Source organism: Vigna umbellata, chromosome 1, assembly GCF_029865625.1.
Source record: "Vigna umbellata cultivar VRB3 chromosome 1, Vumbellata_1.0, whole genome shotgun sequence".
NCBI lineage: Eukaryota > Viridiplantae > Streptophyta > Magnoliopsida > Fabales > Fabaceae > Vigna > Vigna umbellata.
Window position 1 is genome coordinate 68,654,158 of NC_142165.1, and position 17,350 is coordinate 68,671,507.

Consider the following 17,350-nt stretch of genomic DNA (forward strand, 5'->3'; position numbering starts at 1 on the left):
AAATCAGGAAGATTTGGCTTTCACAAAAGAATTATTTTCGAAAGGTCTTGCGGCGCTTCAACATGCAAGATTGCAAGTCAACTTTTACCCCGCTTCTTGTTAACTATAAATTATCCTCAAGTATGTGTCCTAGCAATGAAGTAGAGAGGATGGAAATGTCTTAAGTTCTGTATGCATCAGCAGTGGGAAGCCTAATGTATGCCATGATTTGTACAAGACCAGACATTACACATGTAGTGGGAACAATTAGTAGATTTATGGCAAATCCTGGTGAAGAGCATTGGAATGTTGTTGAGAGGATCCTTAGATACATCAAAGGAACCTCAGATGTTGCGTTATGTTTTGGAGGATCGGAGTTTACTGTCACGGGTTATGTCAACTTAGATTATGCAGATGATCTTGATAAAAGAAAATCTACTACTAACTATGCGTTTAAAATTGCAGGAGGGGTGGTAAGCTGGTTATCTAAGTTACAGACTGTTGTAGCTTTATCCACCACAAAAGCTTAATACATGGTAGCTACTCAAGCATGCAAGGAAGCAATCTGGATTCAAAGGTTATTGGAAGAACTCGGGCACAAGCAGAAGAAAATTACTGTATATTGCGACAGTTAGAGTGCTTTGCACATTGCAAGAAATCCAGGCTTTCATTCCAGGACAAAGCATATAGGGGTTCAATATCATTTTGTTCGAGAAGTAGTAGAGAAAGGAGATGTAGATATGGAAAAGATATGTACCAAATATAACCTAGCAGATGCTATGACAAAGCATGTCAATATTGATAAGTTTGTATGGAGTAGATCCTTTTTTTGGTCTATCAGAGACGTAACATGGAACTGACAAGGAAGACAAAGTATTGTGAAGATATGATTGATTCAATCAAATCTTCAAGTGTGAGAATTGTTAGAAGTTGTTTGTTAGGAGTTGTTAGAAGTCTCACATCTAAAGTGGGCAAAGACTTCCCTCCTTCTTATGCATATATATAGAAGTGTAAGGGAAGGTGAAAAATGCACCAAAACTTCTTGTATCCTCTTTGCATTAAAGAAAGGGTGTCGTAATCTCTTCCATCTAGTAAATATTTCTCTTGGTCTTGCCCTTGGTATTGAGTATTAGTAATAATTTTTCTCATCTTTATTTTAGTTGTGAGAGCTTATTTTATTAGTGTGATACCTATCAATTCTCACTTCCCTCCCAATATTGATCCTGCTCTTGATGTCATATTAAACCAATCTAACAATAAATTTAACATCCTAAGATAGACATGTGAAATTAGTGTAACAATAAATTTAACACATTGACATATAAAAGAGAGAAAGAACTAAACATAAGAAACAACATGAAATCATATCTCCATTATATCATTGAAAACTAAATTAAGGTTTTTATATACAAATCACATGTGTAATAGTATTAACAAAAAATAGAAACTGATAATGTATATCTTTTGTTTGACAAACAACTATTTTACTTCTCAATTTCACCATGATGTAATTTAATTTAAAAAAAAAATTAGAGATGAAAATTGAGAAAGAAGAGAGACATAAAGTTACGAATATAGAAGAAAAAGAAACCCAAGAAAAAAAATACAGAAGGCCTACAGGTGAGTTTTATACATAATCTAAATTAAAAATTATTTATAACCACCCATAAAAATAATCAAAATACTTTTTATTCAATGTTTATAACAATTAATAAAAATTAAAACATTGTTATCCATATTACATTACAAAATTATTTTTATGTTTTGATAAGTATATTTTACCAAAATAATATTATATAGATTTTTTTCATTATATTGATATTTTTTATTATTATGAAAAAAATGTGCACACATAATATCTATTAGTCCTGAGGTAAAATAATATATTTTACCAGTATCCGCTGACACACCTAATCTGAACGTTGTCATTACACTATTATTTCCTTTTGTTCTATAGAAGATGAATTGGGACTTTGTGAGTAAATAAAAACAATTCTTTATATAGATAAGAATAAAAAATATGGAATAAATAATTGAAGCAATGACCCTCTCACACACAAATCTGTGCTTTTGTCGTTTTACCATAAAATATTATCATTTCACTTTCCTTTCACACTTTCATCTTCTGTCGGTGGCTACTTAAACCCTAAGTCATAGTACAAATAAACAATTATTTTCCAAAACATCTTACAAATATTGTAATCAATAAAGAAAAAATATTAAATAAAAAAAAAACTTGAAGAGAGAAAAAAAGTTATTTCTAGATTGGTTGCCAATATAATTCTTTATGACAAAATAATTAAAATGTGAAAATAAGTTAATCTTGGACTAACACTACTCATATAATAATTGCTATGACATATCATTTTGATAATTTTCTATGCAAAATTTATCCTAAAATTATAGCCCGATCTTATTCTTTTTTTAGATTAAATAAAATTTAATTTGTAATAAATGCTTGTTTTATTGTGGTAGGATAAAGTATTCTATACCTGGTACTCTCCTGTCAATAAATAAATATATACAACCTCGATTTCTGAACCTATTGCATCACACTTGTCTCTTATACTATACTTCAACTAACTGTTAAGATTTTAATTTCTTAATTTGGAAACTAAACCTAGGATTAGGACAGTACACATACACAACAAAAAACACATTTTTTTCCAAAATAACAACTTTAGTGCTTTTGTTATTAAATATTTTTAAACTAATGCTAGTCACTTTATCAAATATAAACCATAAAATAAATTTGTTGATTTTTTATATTTTATATAGATTTTACTAGTTAAATATTTGTATTTATTTTTAATAAATTATACTTGATGCATCTAAGATAATGTCGACACACTTCACAAGCAAAATCTTAGTACAACATTTTTACATTGGGAACAACATTTTAAAGATTTGCATGGTGTTTAATCACTCCAAGAAGTTTAATTATTGAGAAATAACATATCAAGCTTTGGGACCAATAAAATTACCCTTTTTATTAAACTTACATTAAAAATCAATTACTATACTCTTATATTATTTTGATCAAGACAGTGCATAAAACAAAGAAGAGGAAACAAAAACACACCCAATATTTCAAGCACACACCAATTATAGCTGTCCATGAATATCTACTTAACTATTTCATCAAGTAAAACATATTTAATGATAATTTGGTCATGTTACTAAGAGACTGCAAATTTTCTACACTTTCCAATACATGCAATAATAATATTCTTTTAAGAGGAGATAAAGTTATTCAAAGAATAATTTTTAAAAATTAATTAATTTTAAATAATATTTGAAGATAAATATTTTAACTCAAACAAGTAAAATCAAAATGAAATTAAATTCACCCTAGATGCAACTAATATATTTAATACAAAATATTTTAAAACTTTTTAATACTTTTTCATGAAAATTAAATGAGAAAAAATCATAAAAAAATTAAGTAAAAGCATAATGTTAAACAAATATCCGACTAAAGACAATTTAATTAAAATAACTGCAAAGTTAAAATTTTCCATTTGATTGTTTAACTAAAAAAAACTGAAAAACCTCTTTTTTTTATTTGCTATCTCCTTTATTTTAGAATTATATACTTTAATTATTATATTATTTCAAATCTTTGATTACAAAAAAAATAATAATTATAAGAGAGAGTAAAATGAATTAAAACACTTAAATATAATGATCTAAAGGTATTTTTTTGTCCATAAAGTACAATTAAAAACAGATCACATAACTTTATTGTTTAGTAATTAAATTTATCTACCAATTTTAGTTTAATAAATTAATTTAACTATTTCCAACTTTCAACTACTTTTTATTTATTTTTTAACGAACACTTGCAAGATGAATTAACTTATTCCCTGTTTATTTCTTATTATTTAATATTTAAGATATATCCTAAACTTTACATGTACCAATCTTCAGAGGATCACAGAAGGATAAGGGATTGGTGGGTAGGATTTACTAATAATCACTGAAAAAGAAAAATATAAAATGAAATAAAGTAAAAGTGTACACAATCTCATAATCTAGCAGCAGACGACAGAGAAGGGATTGGTAGCTTTATCTTTATAATTTTCCCACTTTTCCTTGTATGTTGGTTTTTGACCGCATGTAATAAGTTATCTCCAAGTTTACAAAATACTAAAACATCTTTACCAGAATTCACAAAGGTCCACTTTTGTATAGTCATATGTTTTAAGTTTATACTAAAACTAATATAGCATTTCTAGCCGTAGTAGGTTTTTATTGCTTTCTCTTTCCCACTCTTTCTTAGGGGTAGCATGTACGAAATTCATTGTTTTGTTTGATTGCTTAGAAAAAGAAAACATTTCTCAAATTTTTCCTTGTTCTTTTACTCTTCTCTCTTTTGGAATCCCAGATCTCCAAACTACTGCTCTTTCCCATTTTCATATGCTCAGTAAGAGATCTTAACTTCTATCAGCTAAATTTTCTTCCTTTCTTCTACTTATTGTCCTTGTCGTTTTGAATTCTCATTCTTTCTTTTTGGGATCCAAGGTTGAGTCTTTTATGCTTTATTATGTAGCTGAAGTTGTTTTTGTTTACTTTGCTTTCGTGGGTATTCATGTATAGCTCTTAATTTGGTGGTTTCCTTCACTATAGGAGTTCGTGTTTCTTTCGCCTTCTGGGTTAGTTAAGATGTCTGTATGTTTTTTTCTTTTATGTAGGTCTTGTTGTGGGTGTTGTTTAAATTCTTCTATTTCCTTATTGGAGAGCCAAGACAAACAAGTGAAACTTACAGAGCTTAAGCTTCACACTGTTGAACAGATCTGGAGTTCACTTTTAAACTCTCTTATTTTCTTTTTTAACAACTGTATTACTGACTAGTTAATAATTTCTTCAGGGTAGTGATTGAAAGTGGCTTGGTTTTGTTGATTGGTGTGATTGGAAGTTTCTTACCCTCAATGCTAGTTAAGTGATAACCGATGAGTTGATGATCAATAGTTGGATTTTTTTTTTCTGTATGATTGCATCATAAACTTGCAACGTGTCTGTTTTCTTCATTAGAACCAAAAGTTATCTAATTTTGACATGAGATTTTTATGCTAGATCTTGAGTGGTTGTTGTGGATTACAGCCTTGGTATTGCAGTTCTGAATAAGAATTGATCCTTTTCAGGTTCTAAATGGCCAAAACAAGTTCAGCTGATGGTAGGACTAGAAGCTCTGTACAGATCGTCATAGTAGTTGGTCTGTGCTGTTTCTTCTATATATTAGGAGCGTGGCAGAGAAGTGGTTTTGGAAAGGGAGATAGCATAGCTTTGGAAATTACTAAGACTAATGCCGAATGTGATATAGTTCCAAATTTAAGTTTTGACTCCCACCATGGTGGAGAAGTTGGTGAAATTGATGAAGCAGAATCAAAGCCTAAGGCATTTAAACCATGTGCTGCTCGCTATACTGATTACACTCCCTGTCAGCATCAAAAGCGTGCCATGACCTTTCCTAGAGAAAACATGATCTATAGAGAGAGACACTGCCCCACAGAGGAAGAGAAGTTAAAGTGTATGATCCCTGCACCCAAGGGGTATGTTACACCATTTCCTTGGCCAAAGAGCCGTGACTATGTTCCATTTGCTAATGCTCCCTACAAGAGCCTTACAGTAGAGAAGGCTATTCAGAATTGGATCCAATATGAGGGAAATGTGTTCAAGTTTCCTGGTGGTGGAACACAGTTTCCTCAAGGTGCTGATAAATATATTAATCAAATTGCATCTGTGATACCTATAACTAATGGGACAGTGAGGACAGCGCTAGACACCGGTTGTGGGGTATATTTTTCATCTCAAATTCCTGATGAATTTTGTAAAATCTCCTTGGCTGTTCTTGTACATTTTAATTTATAGCTGCATGCCTGCATTATTACTTTTTGGCTATGTATTCTTATGTCAGGTTGTTTGCTCAGGTTGCCAGCTGGGGTGCATATCTTTGGAGCAGAAATGTTATTGCCATGTCGTTTGCACCAAGGGATAATCATGAAGCACAAGTTCAGTTTGCTCTTGAAAGAGGTGTCCCTGCTGTCATTGGCGTTTTGGGGAGCATAAAGTTGCCCTATCCATCTAGAGCCTTTGACATGGCTCATTGTTCTCGCTGTTTGATACCGTGGGGAGCAAATAGTAAGAACTTCACATTAAATACTATCTTCTTATAAATAATCTACTTGTAAATAAGAAACCACTGGCCCTGCTTTCGCATTCTTGTTTCTCCTGCTTCTGATTGATTTTTGAACTTGCATTGTTTTATTTGTGTTACTAACTGTTTAAAACTGCATTTTGGGCTATTCATTTGCAGATGGGATATATATGATGGAAGTTGATCGTGTTCTAAGACCTGGTGGTTATTGGGTGCTCTCGGGTCCTCCAATCAATTGGAAGGTTAACTACAAAGCCTGGCAGAGACCTAAGGAAGACCTCGAGAAAGAACAAAGTAAGATTGAAGAGATTGCTAAGAAACTTTGCTGGGTGAAGAGGTCGGAGAAGGCTGAAATAGCCATTTGGCAAAAGGTTGTAGACTCTGAATCATGTCAGAGGAGACAAGATGATGACAGTGTGGAATTTTGCAAGTCCTCAGATGCCGATGACGTCTGGTATGTTTGCCTCATTTTTTAGTTTTATAATTTAAATTTTAATGGTTTAGTGTTGATATTCCCTTTACTTTTTTCTACCAGTCATGACAACAAACATACATGTACGTTTATGCATAAACCTAAATTGATGGGATAAAAAGCTGATATTTATACATAGTTCTGTCCTTTAAATGTGAGCACTGCTTAACTTTGTTCTGAAATTAAGTGGTGTACTGAGTTGGAATGGCTTTGTTCTGTGGCTATAGGTATAAGAAAATGGAGGCCTGCATTACTCCAAGTCCTGAAGTTTCTGGTGGGAATCTCAAACCATTTCCAAGCAGGCTTTATGCCATTCCTCCAAGAATTGCAAGTGGCTCAGTTCCTGGAGTTTCCTCCGAGACATACCAGGATGACAACAAAATGTGGAAAAAGCATGTAAATGCTTACAAGAAAACTAATAGATTGTTGGACTCGGGAAGGTACCGTAATATTATGGATATGAATGCCGGATTGGGTAGTTTTGCTGCTGCTATCCATTCTTCAAAGTTATGGGTCATGAATGTTGTGCCTACTATAGCTGAGACAAATACACTTGGTGTGATATATGAACGAGGACTAATTGGCATCTATCATGATTGGTATGGTTTCATAAGTTTATCCCATTTTATTCGTGTCTGCTCTTAATCTGAATTATTGAAATACATTTTATGACTATTTTCACAGGTGTAATATAATATCATGTGAAGTTGTGCTGATGCTATATCATGTGCTTTTTTTGTATTGAATTGTGATTAACCATAGTTTGTGAATTTTTAGCAGTCAGTTTTGTTAAAGATCTTTCTTCGGTTCCTTTTTCACCCAGGTGCGAAGCCTTTTCCACATATCCACGAACATATGACCTCATTCATGCTCCTGGTCTCTTTAGTCTGTACAAGGATAAGTAAGTTTTCTTCTATCACTATTCAACTTGTTAACTTATAATTGAAACTGCAGTCACGTGTTAATCCTTATCTGTGGCCTGCTTAGCTTGTGATTATAGTTTAGATGATATCATATTTCTGTCTTTTTGTTTCATTCAGTAATAGATTTTTGGGCGTGTAAATTGTATTGGAAGTCTAAAATAGGACTCATGAAGAAATACCTGTTAACTGTGTGATATTGTTGTAATATAATCATGTCCTATAGAGTATATCTTGTAATTTTGAGGTTGAGATATTTGGACTTGGCATACCATTAGCAGAAACACTAGTTATTTAGTTGACTTTGCTTATAGCAATTGTGTGTTCATTTCCTGTGCCTCAATCATGTGTGTGAGAATCAAATGCAGATGCAATGCAGAAGATATTCTTTTGGAGATGGACCGGATTCTGCGACCAGAAGGAGCTGTCATATTCCGTGATGAAGTGGATGTGTTAATTAAGGTAAAGAAAATAGTTGGAGGAATGAGATGGGATACTAAAATGGTTGATCATGAGGACGGTCCTCTTGTTCCTGAGAAGGTTCTGATTGCTGTTAAGCAGTATTGGGTTATTGGTGGAAATTCCACATCAACACAATAATCACTGAACCAAAGCTGAAATTCTGGTTTGCCCTTTGGCGACCAGTACCTTTCTGCATACCATTTTCACAGAATTCGTATGGTATTTGGGCTCAATTGGTCATTGCAACTGTGACAGAGTTAGAGGTTAAAGAAGTTTTGCACAATTGTCATTACCTAAGTTTATATGTTGTTAATTTATTGATGAAGAAAGCTACAAACCTATGATTAAGGTTTATGCCACTTGGCAATTTTTGGAGTAAGTTACTTATCTTTTACAATGTTGCATTCAGAAGTGAACACCGTCTCAACCTCTTTCTCACTTCCTCTTTATAGTTATATTCATTAGGTTTAATAATTTGAACCCTATATTTGCACGTGTTTTCTTTTAGTCTGTACACCTATATAAACTCTAAGTTTTAGTTCTTAAAATGAGTATCTTTCTTTTGTCTTTTTGCCCTCATATTTGTTAAAGTTTTGTGGTTGAGTTTCTATATCTAGAAAACTCTGTTTTAGTTTTTAATCAAGGAATGATTTTTAATATTTTAATCAACTTTGGTAGTTTAAAATTGTCTCAAAATTTAAACAGGTGATATTTTAGGTAATTTGTTAAAGCACTTGCTATTTTTTTTTCAATTGTTAAATTGTCAGAACTTAAATCTTTGAGGTTGGTAAGATGTGCAGTTATAGGAGGTGATTTCTGATGTAAGATATATTGAGTATGTGAAAATTTAGCTGTAGTTGGATATGCTTAAAGTGACTATATGCTTTGGTTAGGCTGTGACATTGAATGGCCTTATAAGGAATATGGTAAAAATTATATCGATGCTTTGATTATTTCTATAGGGAAGAGATGGACAATGAACAAAAAGAAAAAGAACAAATAGAGGGGTTTAATGATTAATTTTATCAACTAGGCTTGAATTGAGCTAGTTATGATTTTAAGCTTATCTGGTGTCATGAACATCGTTTCTTTGGCACATTAAATCACATTCATTACTTCAAATTGACCCACTACTTGAATAAAGTAATTGAAAATATGACTCACTTAGTCTTTAATAGCTTTTTCTTTAATTGAAGGACAACCCAGCTCAAAGGAATCATAACACGGTTGGCAGAGGGTCTTTCTTATCCATTCTTGATTTGATTTTTTGTTAGAATGTGCCATAAACAAATAATGTGACATTTTGTCAATGTGTGTCTGGTTGGGACTGGTTGCTTGAGTTGCAGGGTAATTAATACCTCTGCCTCTCGTATTCAACATATTTGTTTTTAGGGGTTTCATTTTTATCACCGAAGAGAATTTTTTTTCTTTTAATAGATTTATTAGAGTTTCCACCTTCAACGGCTTCAAGAATGAATAAATATTTTCAAGAATTTACATACTATACCCTAAATATTGCTGATATTGTTTTATTAAATGTATCATATATTATTCAGTTGAAAATTTATATAAAAGTAGAGAACAACATCGACCATGTATATAATACGATGTGTAAGTTTTCTTCTAATTTTTTAGTTTTCTGTTTTTTACTCTTTGTGTAAGGGAAGATTAATCCATCAAGTCAATCTAAATATAAATAAATCTTCAAGAATTAGGTAAAATTTCACAAATAAGTTTAAATTTAATTGATTTCATTATATATATATATATATATATATATATATATATATATATATATATATATATATATATATATAAACATTTCAAAATTCATATTGGACAATAAGCATTTGTAATGTGAGATTAAAGTGTACATACTATATATTTGAAAGTGAATGTTGAAGGTGTTGAAGGCATTTTTATGAACATAAGGATTTAGGTTTACATTTTGTAATTGGTAATTTACTTAAGATTAACATATTTAAATTAAATTATTCTTTTTGGACTTTATTGAAAGAAGGTGAAATTAAGCTGATTAGATATCAACAAGGGTAAATAATTGTATTTATTTTTAAAAAAAGATAAAACATTTAATTAAGTACACACTATGAATTTGAAATGTTATTCTTATTGAGTTGAAGATGTTAAGATGTTCAGTTCTTTCATGATAACCATGCAAAGATACCACTCTACCAATCTTAAATACTTGTCACATGACTTTTCTATTATAAACTAGAATAATATAATTCATACTTGTATAAAACATACAAATACTCTATCATGATGATCATGCAAAGAGGTCACTCTATCAATAATTAAAAAAAATATACATCATACTTGATATTAACATACACAAATATATCATACTCATATATATTCACAAAATGCCTTGGTGAACTACACTATGTTTCTATGCAACACGAATGCTTGAGACAAATTTATATGCCTAAAATTAACTATCTTATGCATGTAGAAGTGTATAATCACTCAAAATCAAGAAAATCACAATCAAAACTAGTAGCAAGCATAATGTATCACTACATAGTTTAATAAATACATGTATAGGACTTTGTATGAAAGTATAAAAACTTGGGAAAAAAAGATGCAATATGTTAAAATGAGAAAAATGCTATATTAGAACTTTTAATGTAAAGGAGGGTACTCTACCAATCTCAGAAACTCATCACATGATCAAGGACACTCTACCAATCTCAGACAAAACTAATAATAGAGGAGCAACCCAAGGAAGTCGATTTTAAGTAGTTGTTTTGTTTAATTTTGGCCATTCAAATAGTGCAAAAGTTAGGTGAATAAGTAGATGATATTTAGAATAAAACAAAACAAGTCCATAAATAAATAAAATCTAAACAAATTGTTTGGTAAAATTCCTTTAAGAACTAAAATTGTGAATTATGCAATAGGGTTGGAACATATTTGAATGAGTATAACTATGCATGAGATGTATTTAAAATCACTAATATATTGAAACATCAAATTTGGATCAAGTAGGAGACTACAAATTGAATGAGAAAACAAAATTATAATGAAGAATAAAAAATAGGTATAGAAAACACTAGAAAAGACTAAAGTGTGTAATCTAAAACAGAAGCAATATGCAACATATTCAAGGTCTTACTTTTGCCAATCTAGACTACTAAGAACTCAAATAATGAGTTCTTAGAATAAGAAGGTCAGACATACCACTAAAACACATAGCAAGACATGTTTTTAGAATTGATAAACTGTAACAAATAACAAATAACCAAACATTCATGATCTAATGTTGAGCTACACATCAAAAACCAAAACTATATTAAAAATAATAATATTAACAATAAAAATTAATACAAATTAAAATCATATATCAGTATCAGGCAAATAAAACAAAACTAGAAAATTCAAAAATTAACCGTCACAATTGAAAGGCTTTGAGCTTAACTTGGATTCTAGTGCTTCACAAGAAAAACACCAGCAATAAAAAAGGATAAATTTTCCCTTTTCAATGTGAACCACAACCATACATCATCAAAGTATCCTTTTAATCAATAAAACAAAAAGGGACGAAAAAAACTTTACCTCCACGACCAATGAGGATAGATAAGCAGTGTAGCCACCCAAAACTAGTGTTGATTTCTTTCCCACAAACCTTACTTCGAATTAGGTTTTTAAGGCATATTTGTATTGGAAAATAGGATTTGGGAAAATAAAAATATGGGAACACAAATTTTGGGCGAGAATCAAGGTTGGGAGTGGTCAATTTGAGAAAAACCAAATTCTTAGAATGAGTAGAACATAAATGGTGAAATGGAGAATGAGTAAGGAAGAAGATGTGTTCGTTGAATCATGAATTTTCATTTCAATTTTGCAACACAATTACCAACAACATCAATCCGTCGACAATGATCCATTAGTAAACAACTACCATAACCTCATCGACGAATATTATAGTTGAATATTTGGTCCACAATTTCACAACTCACTTATTGACAAATGTTTGCGTTAGTAAAGAAAATGTCAATATATGTTGCTAGTTTCCCTCGGTAACTGCATATTACCAACAAATCCATTAGTAAAATTCTATTGGTAAATTCATCATTTATAGTAGTGAAAATGTTGGACTTAATAGAAATGATGGTGATTTTCGGAAGTTAGTTGCAATATAATCAAATTACATTGTGGAATGTTTCATTGTATTAGACAAGATTTCATATGATTTACACCACTTAAAATTATAGTGTGTAGGGCTAACTTTGATTGTACACATTTTTAGGTGATTAACACCAGTACCTAGGCTAATTAATAACAAATTTACTAATTTTTTCTAGACATAGCTTTCCATTTTTTCTAACTACTTTTAGTAGCATATGAAAAAAAACAAAATAAAAGAATGGGGTAATGCCTTTGTAGCCTTGTTTATTCATGGTTCATAGAATATAAATTGAAAAATTTTAAACCCTTGGAAGTGTTGAATAACCCTTAGCTAATTAATTACCCCATAGGTTTATACCTAGAAACCTATGAAAGGAGAGACCCTAACATTATTAAGACTCCATCTTCCTCCTCTCCATCTAAACTATTGTGAGTCAAAGAAAAATATAGAGTTTATGTTGCTCTTTATGCACCTAAAAACTTACCATGTCCAAGTCATTTCTAAATAGGCCAAGGTAAGAGAAGGAATAAGTTTAGCCACACTATATATTTCTCTTTCAATCACCTTTAAACTAATTTAAACATCTCTTTATTTTCTTATGTTTCTAAGAAAACGTAGACATAATTCTTGAAAAAAAAAACAACAATTCTTGAATTACATACCTACTAACTTAATAACCATAACTCAAGATAACTCAATACATGAAGGTGTCTTTCTTTTCACTTTCCCTCGCCTTCATTGATTTAACATATATGTTCATGATAGGGTATTTCAGTTTTGTAGCACATTCTTGAAGAGTTTGAATCATATATGTTCATGGATAGTGTAGGTGATGCCATATTTAGTTTAAAGATATCATATACAATGATTTTAACCATATTGAAGAATAAATATATGAGAATCTTAAGAAGATATACTCTTATTGTGGTAATGAGTTTGAGCTTAATATGTGTTATAATTGACTATTTAAACTTTTGATTTGAATTTGATATAATAGTTATTAGAAGTCATTTGGATTATTAAAATGTTTTTAAACTTGTTGGATTCACAAAACATTTTAGTTTACAAGCATGTATAAATCGATTAAAAATATTTAAAACTTAAAATCTTAAAATTGGCTCTATTTTATTCTATTAAAATGTTATTTTAATTGATAAAAATAAATTTTATGAAACTATTTTAATTTATTAAAACATAAGTATTTGAAGTCCAAATGTTAGTGCTTTTAAATTTTTAAAAACTTATTTTGATTGATTATTGTTCTTACATGACCAAATATATTCTATAAGAGCTTAACAAGCAATTTAAATACTCCAAGCTTCCAACTCTAAGGGTACTTGTTTGTTCCAAGGGTGCTTGTTTTCTTGGTAAGGGTTGTGTCTGCAAAAGATACTACCATGCTTAAGTCAACAAAATGTATCAATAAGTAATAAATTTGATCATTAATGAATGTAATTAATGTACCTCGTAAAATGTGCTATTTATACTTATTGTTCATGGGTCCTTACCCGGATAGGTCTGGGCCACGTGGCATACTTACCTATTAATATTGAGTTATCGTAATTAATTGTGGATTTCCTAGTTTAACTTGTAGATTAATGTGACTAATAATGCAATTGATATACTATCATGGTCAAAGGATACTTGGATATATACGATACATTAGTCCCCAAGCTTAACATGGTACATATTAAAGACTTGTGGAAAGTTTTTGTGCCACTAGGTATCGATACTCATCATATATGTGAGGATACTAGTCTTTGGCTTATATCTTGGTATTAACTAGATTGGTATGTGACCCTCGACTTACTAATTGTGATACCAATATTCAGTCTTCATCTTAGTTGCAAAGAAAATTTATGTTTCTTTGGTTGCACAACCCTATAGGTATAATAGCCCTAACCTCGAGAAGTGAAGCAATTAACAGGTTGTAATGATGAGGCATTATTTATAATGAGATGAGAAGGTGAAAGGTTGTTAGATTGAAAAACAATTGGAGACACAGAGAATGTGAAGAGTTATGACCCTTGACCTTTAGATTTGAAGAGATCTAATGGTTGAGGAAAGGGGTGGGAAGGTGAAAGGTTGTGGGTTATTCTATAAATAGAGGGCTCATTTGCCCCAATTGAGCACCAAGTTTTTAAGAATTTACTATGTTGTCGATATCTTGTGAGAGAAGTTCATCATGTGAAAGCTGACTAGTAACAACTATGTCAGATAATGGGTCAAACATGAGTTATGGGGAGGATTCAAATAGACATAGTAGTCGAATGTCGATGTCATTCGATGTGTCATCATCTAGGTCTATTGGGGTGGAGATAAAAGTGATTACCAAGAATAAGGAGGATCCTTCTGAGGAGCATGTCAAGTCCAAACTACCTTGGATGAGGGGGTAACTAGTGAGTAGATCCCTTAGTGAGGAGTGATTTTTCCAAACTCAGGTGGTCAAGAATATTGAACTCTTGGCTGAATAGTATATATACGTTTAAAAGTGTGGTATATGAGGATATGCATCCTTTAAGAGGGTAAGTGTCATAGATAATGTTTGTCATGGTCGAGAGTAGTTTGGGAAGGATTTTTTCTATGTGTACACATCCATTTTCCTACAGCTTTACGTCCGATTATCTTTTGACAAATTCACAATGAGTGTTCTCCTCTTTCAAATGTCAAACCAACACAACTTCATCCAAATAGTTAAGGTTGCCTTCAGGAATTTAGATTAATATGTCGTGACCTCTACCAATCCCCATCATTTGATTGTTTCCTTCACTTTTACCTTACTTGACTAAGGGATTTGTTTACCTGGTTGTCTCTAGTAAGTAGGCCAAGTACCAGCTTGCTTAGTGCATATTATGATGTAAACCTGTCTGGCCGATCATATTTTTATGATGAAAACAATAATCTGAAATTGCCCTTTTATTAGACCACTAACTCCTTTAGGTATAAGGAATGGCTGAAGGACATTTTGTCCATGGAGATGAGAGGATAGTTGGAATTTGAAGCAACTTCCTCGCAAGCTACCTATCAAAATCATTGTTAGCGTTTACTTGTATCCTACGCTAGTTACTAATCTATTCGGTAAGTATAGAGTAACTTAGGTATTTTTTTAGCAAATTTGAAGACTTTGTGGTGTTTATAGGTTACATGGACCGATGATGACATGTTCCGAAAGTTAATGAAACTAAATGGTAGAAGAGGCAAAGAAGATCAGGGAAGCCTAGGTGCCTAACTTGAAGGGCTTGTTGGTAGAAATACACCAACTCCAAAGCGACACAAATAAGATTGTGCCTCCAAAGAAACTAAGGATTGAGCTCTTTGCCCAAGCTAGAAGTTCTAATTCTAGGGGCAAGGTTCCTGACTTGGGTGGTTTAGAGAGCCCCTTCATCAATATGTTCAAAGGCGTACAAAAAGGCTTGAGGGATAGTGAGTTGAAGATGGTGGAGACTGAGTCAACCACTCTTGTGTGTGTGATCTTACAGCTTTAGAGTTGATCACTAGTGCTTAGTTGCATGGTAGCTAATTTTTTGTAGAAGGAAATGGCCACAAGGAGAAAACCAAGATGGTCAAGGACTTTGCCAATCTTCAAAAGAAGTATGAAGCTGATAAGCATGCAAGGTCTGAAGATAAAAAGGCCTTTGAAGAGAGCAAAAAGAAGATGAAGTCTTGGAGAACAAGATGCCTCGACTTTGAGAAGAAGTTAAATAATGATAAGAAAAAGCTGTAGAAGGAAAATAAGGAGTTAAAGGAGACGATTGCCGTAGAGAAAGAGGCCCAAGCAGGAACAAAGGTCGATTTGGTCAAGTTGTAAAAATACATAATATTTGAGCATACCAATGGCTTCAACAAAATGCTTAGGTAGGTCGTTGATACACTGTCGTTGAAGCTATCAGATTAATACTACTTTTCAAGGCAACTTCGGTATTGTCAAGTTAGTAGTCAAGAAAGTAAATAGGGTTAAAGTAACCCTGAGTCGTCTCCCAATGAATACAAAATTGCTTTTCAATATTTGACTCTTATGATTGCTATGCAATGCTCAAGAATAAAAGTTAGAAACTATGTTACTAAAGTTAATGTTTGGAGAATGTTTGAAGAATAAATAGGAAACTTAGAAACAATTATAATGAAATAGGCTAATTTCGTTGTTTTTCCAAGACCATTGTTCAATTGATTATTGTTCGAGTTTCAAATTAATTGAAGTATATTCTCAATTAACTTGAGAACGATCATACAATCAACCAAAGTAGATCATCAATCAAATGCAAGACCTTTGTAGATTATTCATAATGAATTCAACCAAAGTACATTCTTAATCAAATCCTATTGTGTTTAACCATGTCTATTCTTAAATCTCCTAACCAAATTAAAAGCTAATTAATCAAAGTAATTTCTCAATTAATTATAGTTGAAATTATTACCACCAATCAAAGTACATTCTCAATTGATAGGAAAAACTCGTTTAATCATATGAAAGTTCCTAAATTCAATCAAAGTAAATTCTCAATCAAACCTAGAAACCCTTGAACTCATATGATTAATATGCATGTAGATTTAAACACCTTATGATGCAAAAATCATTGCTTTTAATATGATTTAGAGATGACTGACATAGAAGAAGAATAACTCAAATAATTGCTTTTAGTCCTAGAAGCTTAGTCCTCCATGAATGGAGTAGAATACATGATAAAATAAAATGATAGGAGTGATGGATGCTTGCTTCCAATGGAGGAGTCTGAGTGAATGATTGAGTTGTGATTTTTTTCTCCCCTAGGTCTCTTTATATAGGCTCGATTAGGTTTGGACTCTGAATCTTTTGTTGATAAAATCTTTTATCTTATATATAATATCTTCCAAATATTCTACAGATTTAATCACTTTTTGAGAATATTTGATAATATCTTTTTTAGATTCAAAAAAATTTGGCAAATATTATCAGTTTATATTTACTTTAAATCCAATTGTCACAAATTCACTTTAAATCAATCATTTAAGCACAAGAATCTCATCAAAATTTTAAATTTTAAAGCATAAATGTAGGCATAAATATGCACTCATCAACCCCGTTCTTACTAGGAGGTGTCATCAAAAGATGCAAGATTTGACATGAATAAGAACATCTACAAAGGTCGCATGATGGACATAGATAATGAACAAGGATGTCGTTGTTGAGGATGCATATGAGGAAAAAACCACTAGGGTGAGCCCTTCTATTG

General features: G+C 31.5%; 1 protein-coding gene across 3 annotated transcripts; it reads left to right on the forward strand.

Annotated features, from left to right (window-relative positions):
* Window positions 1-4,206: 4,206 nt before the first annotated feature.
* LOC124819777 (putative methyltransferase PMT2) lies at window positions 4,207-8,569 on the forward strand. Of its 3 annotated transcripts, none has more exons than XM_047291352.2 (7): window positions 4,207-4,405; window positions 5,124-5,775; window positions 5,910-6,120; window positions 6,296-6,590; window positions 6,836-7,207; window positions 7,432-7,509; window positions 7,897-8,569. In XM_047291352.2, exons 2-7 carry the CDS (start codon window positions 5,131-5,133, stop codon window positions 8,126-8,128), a joined length of 1,833 nt encoding a protein of 610 aa, XP_047147308.1. In that variant the 5' UTR covers window positions 4,207-4,405; window positions 5,124-5,130; the 3' UTR covers window positions 8,129-8,569. The 3 variants fall into 3 exon arrangements, with proteins under 3 accessions (XP_047147308.1, XP_087960238.1, XP_087960237.1); XM_088104112.1 differs by lacking the exon at window positions 4,207-4,405 and adding an exon at window positions 4,432-4,503; XM_088104111.1 differs by lacking the exon at window positions 4,207-4,405 and adding an exon at window positions 4,844-4,916.
* Window positions 8,570-17,350: the final 8,781 nt, after the last annotated feature.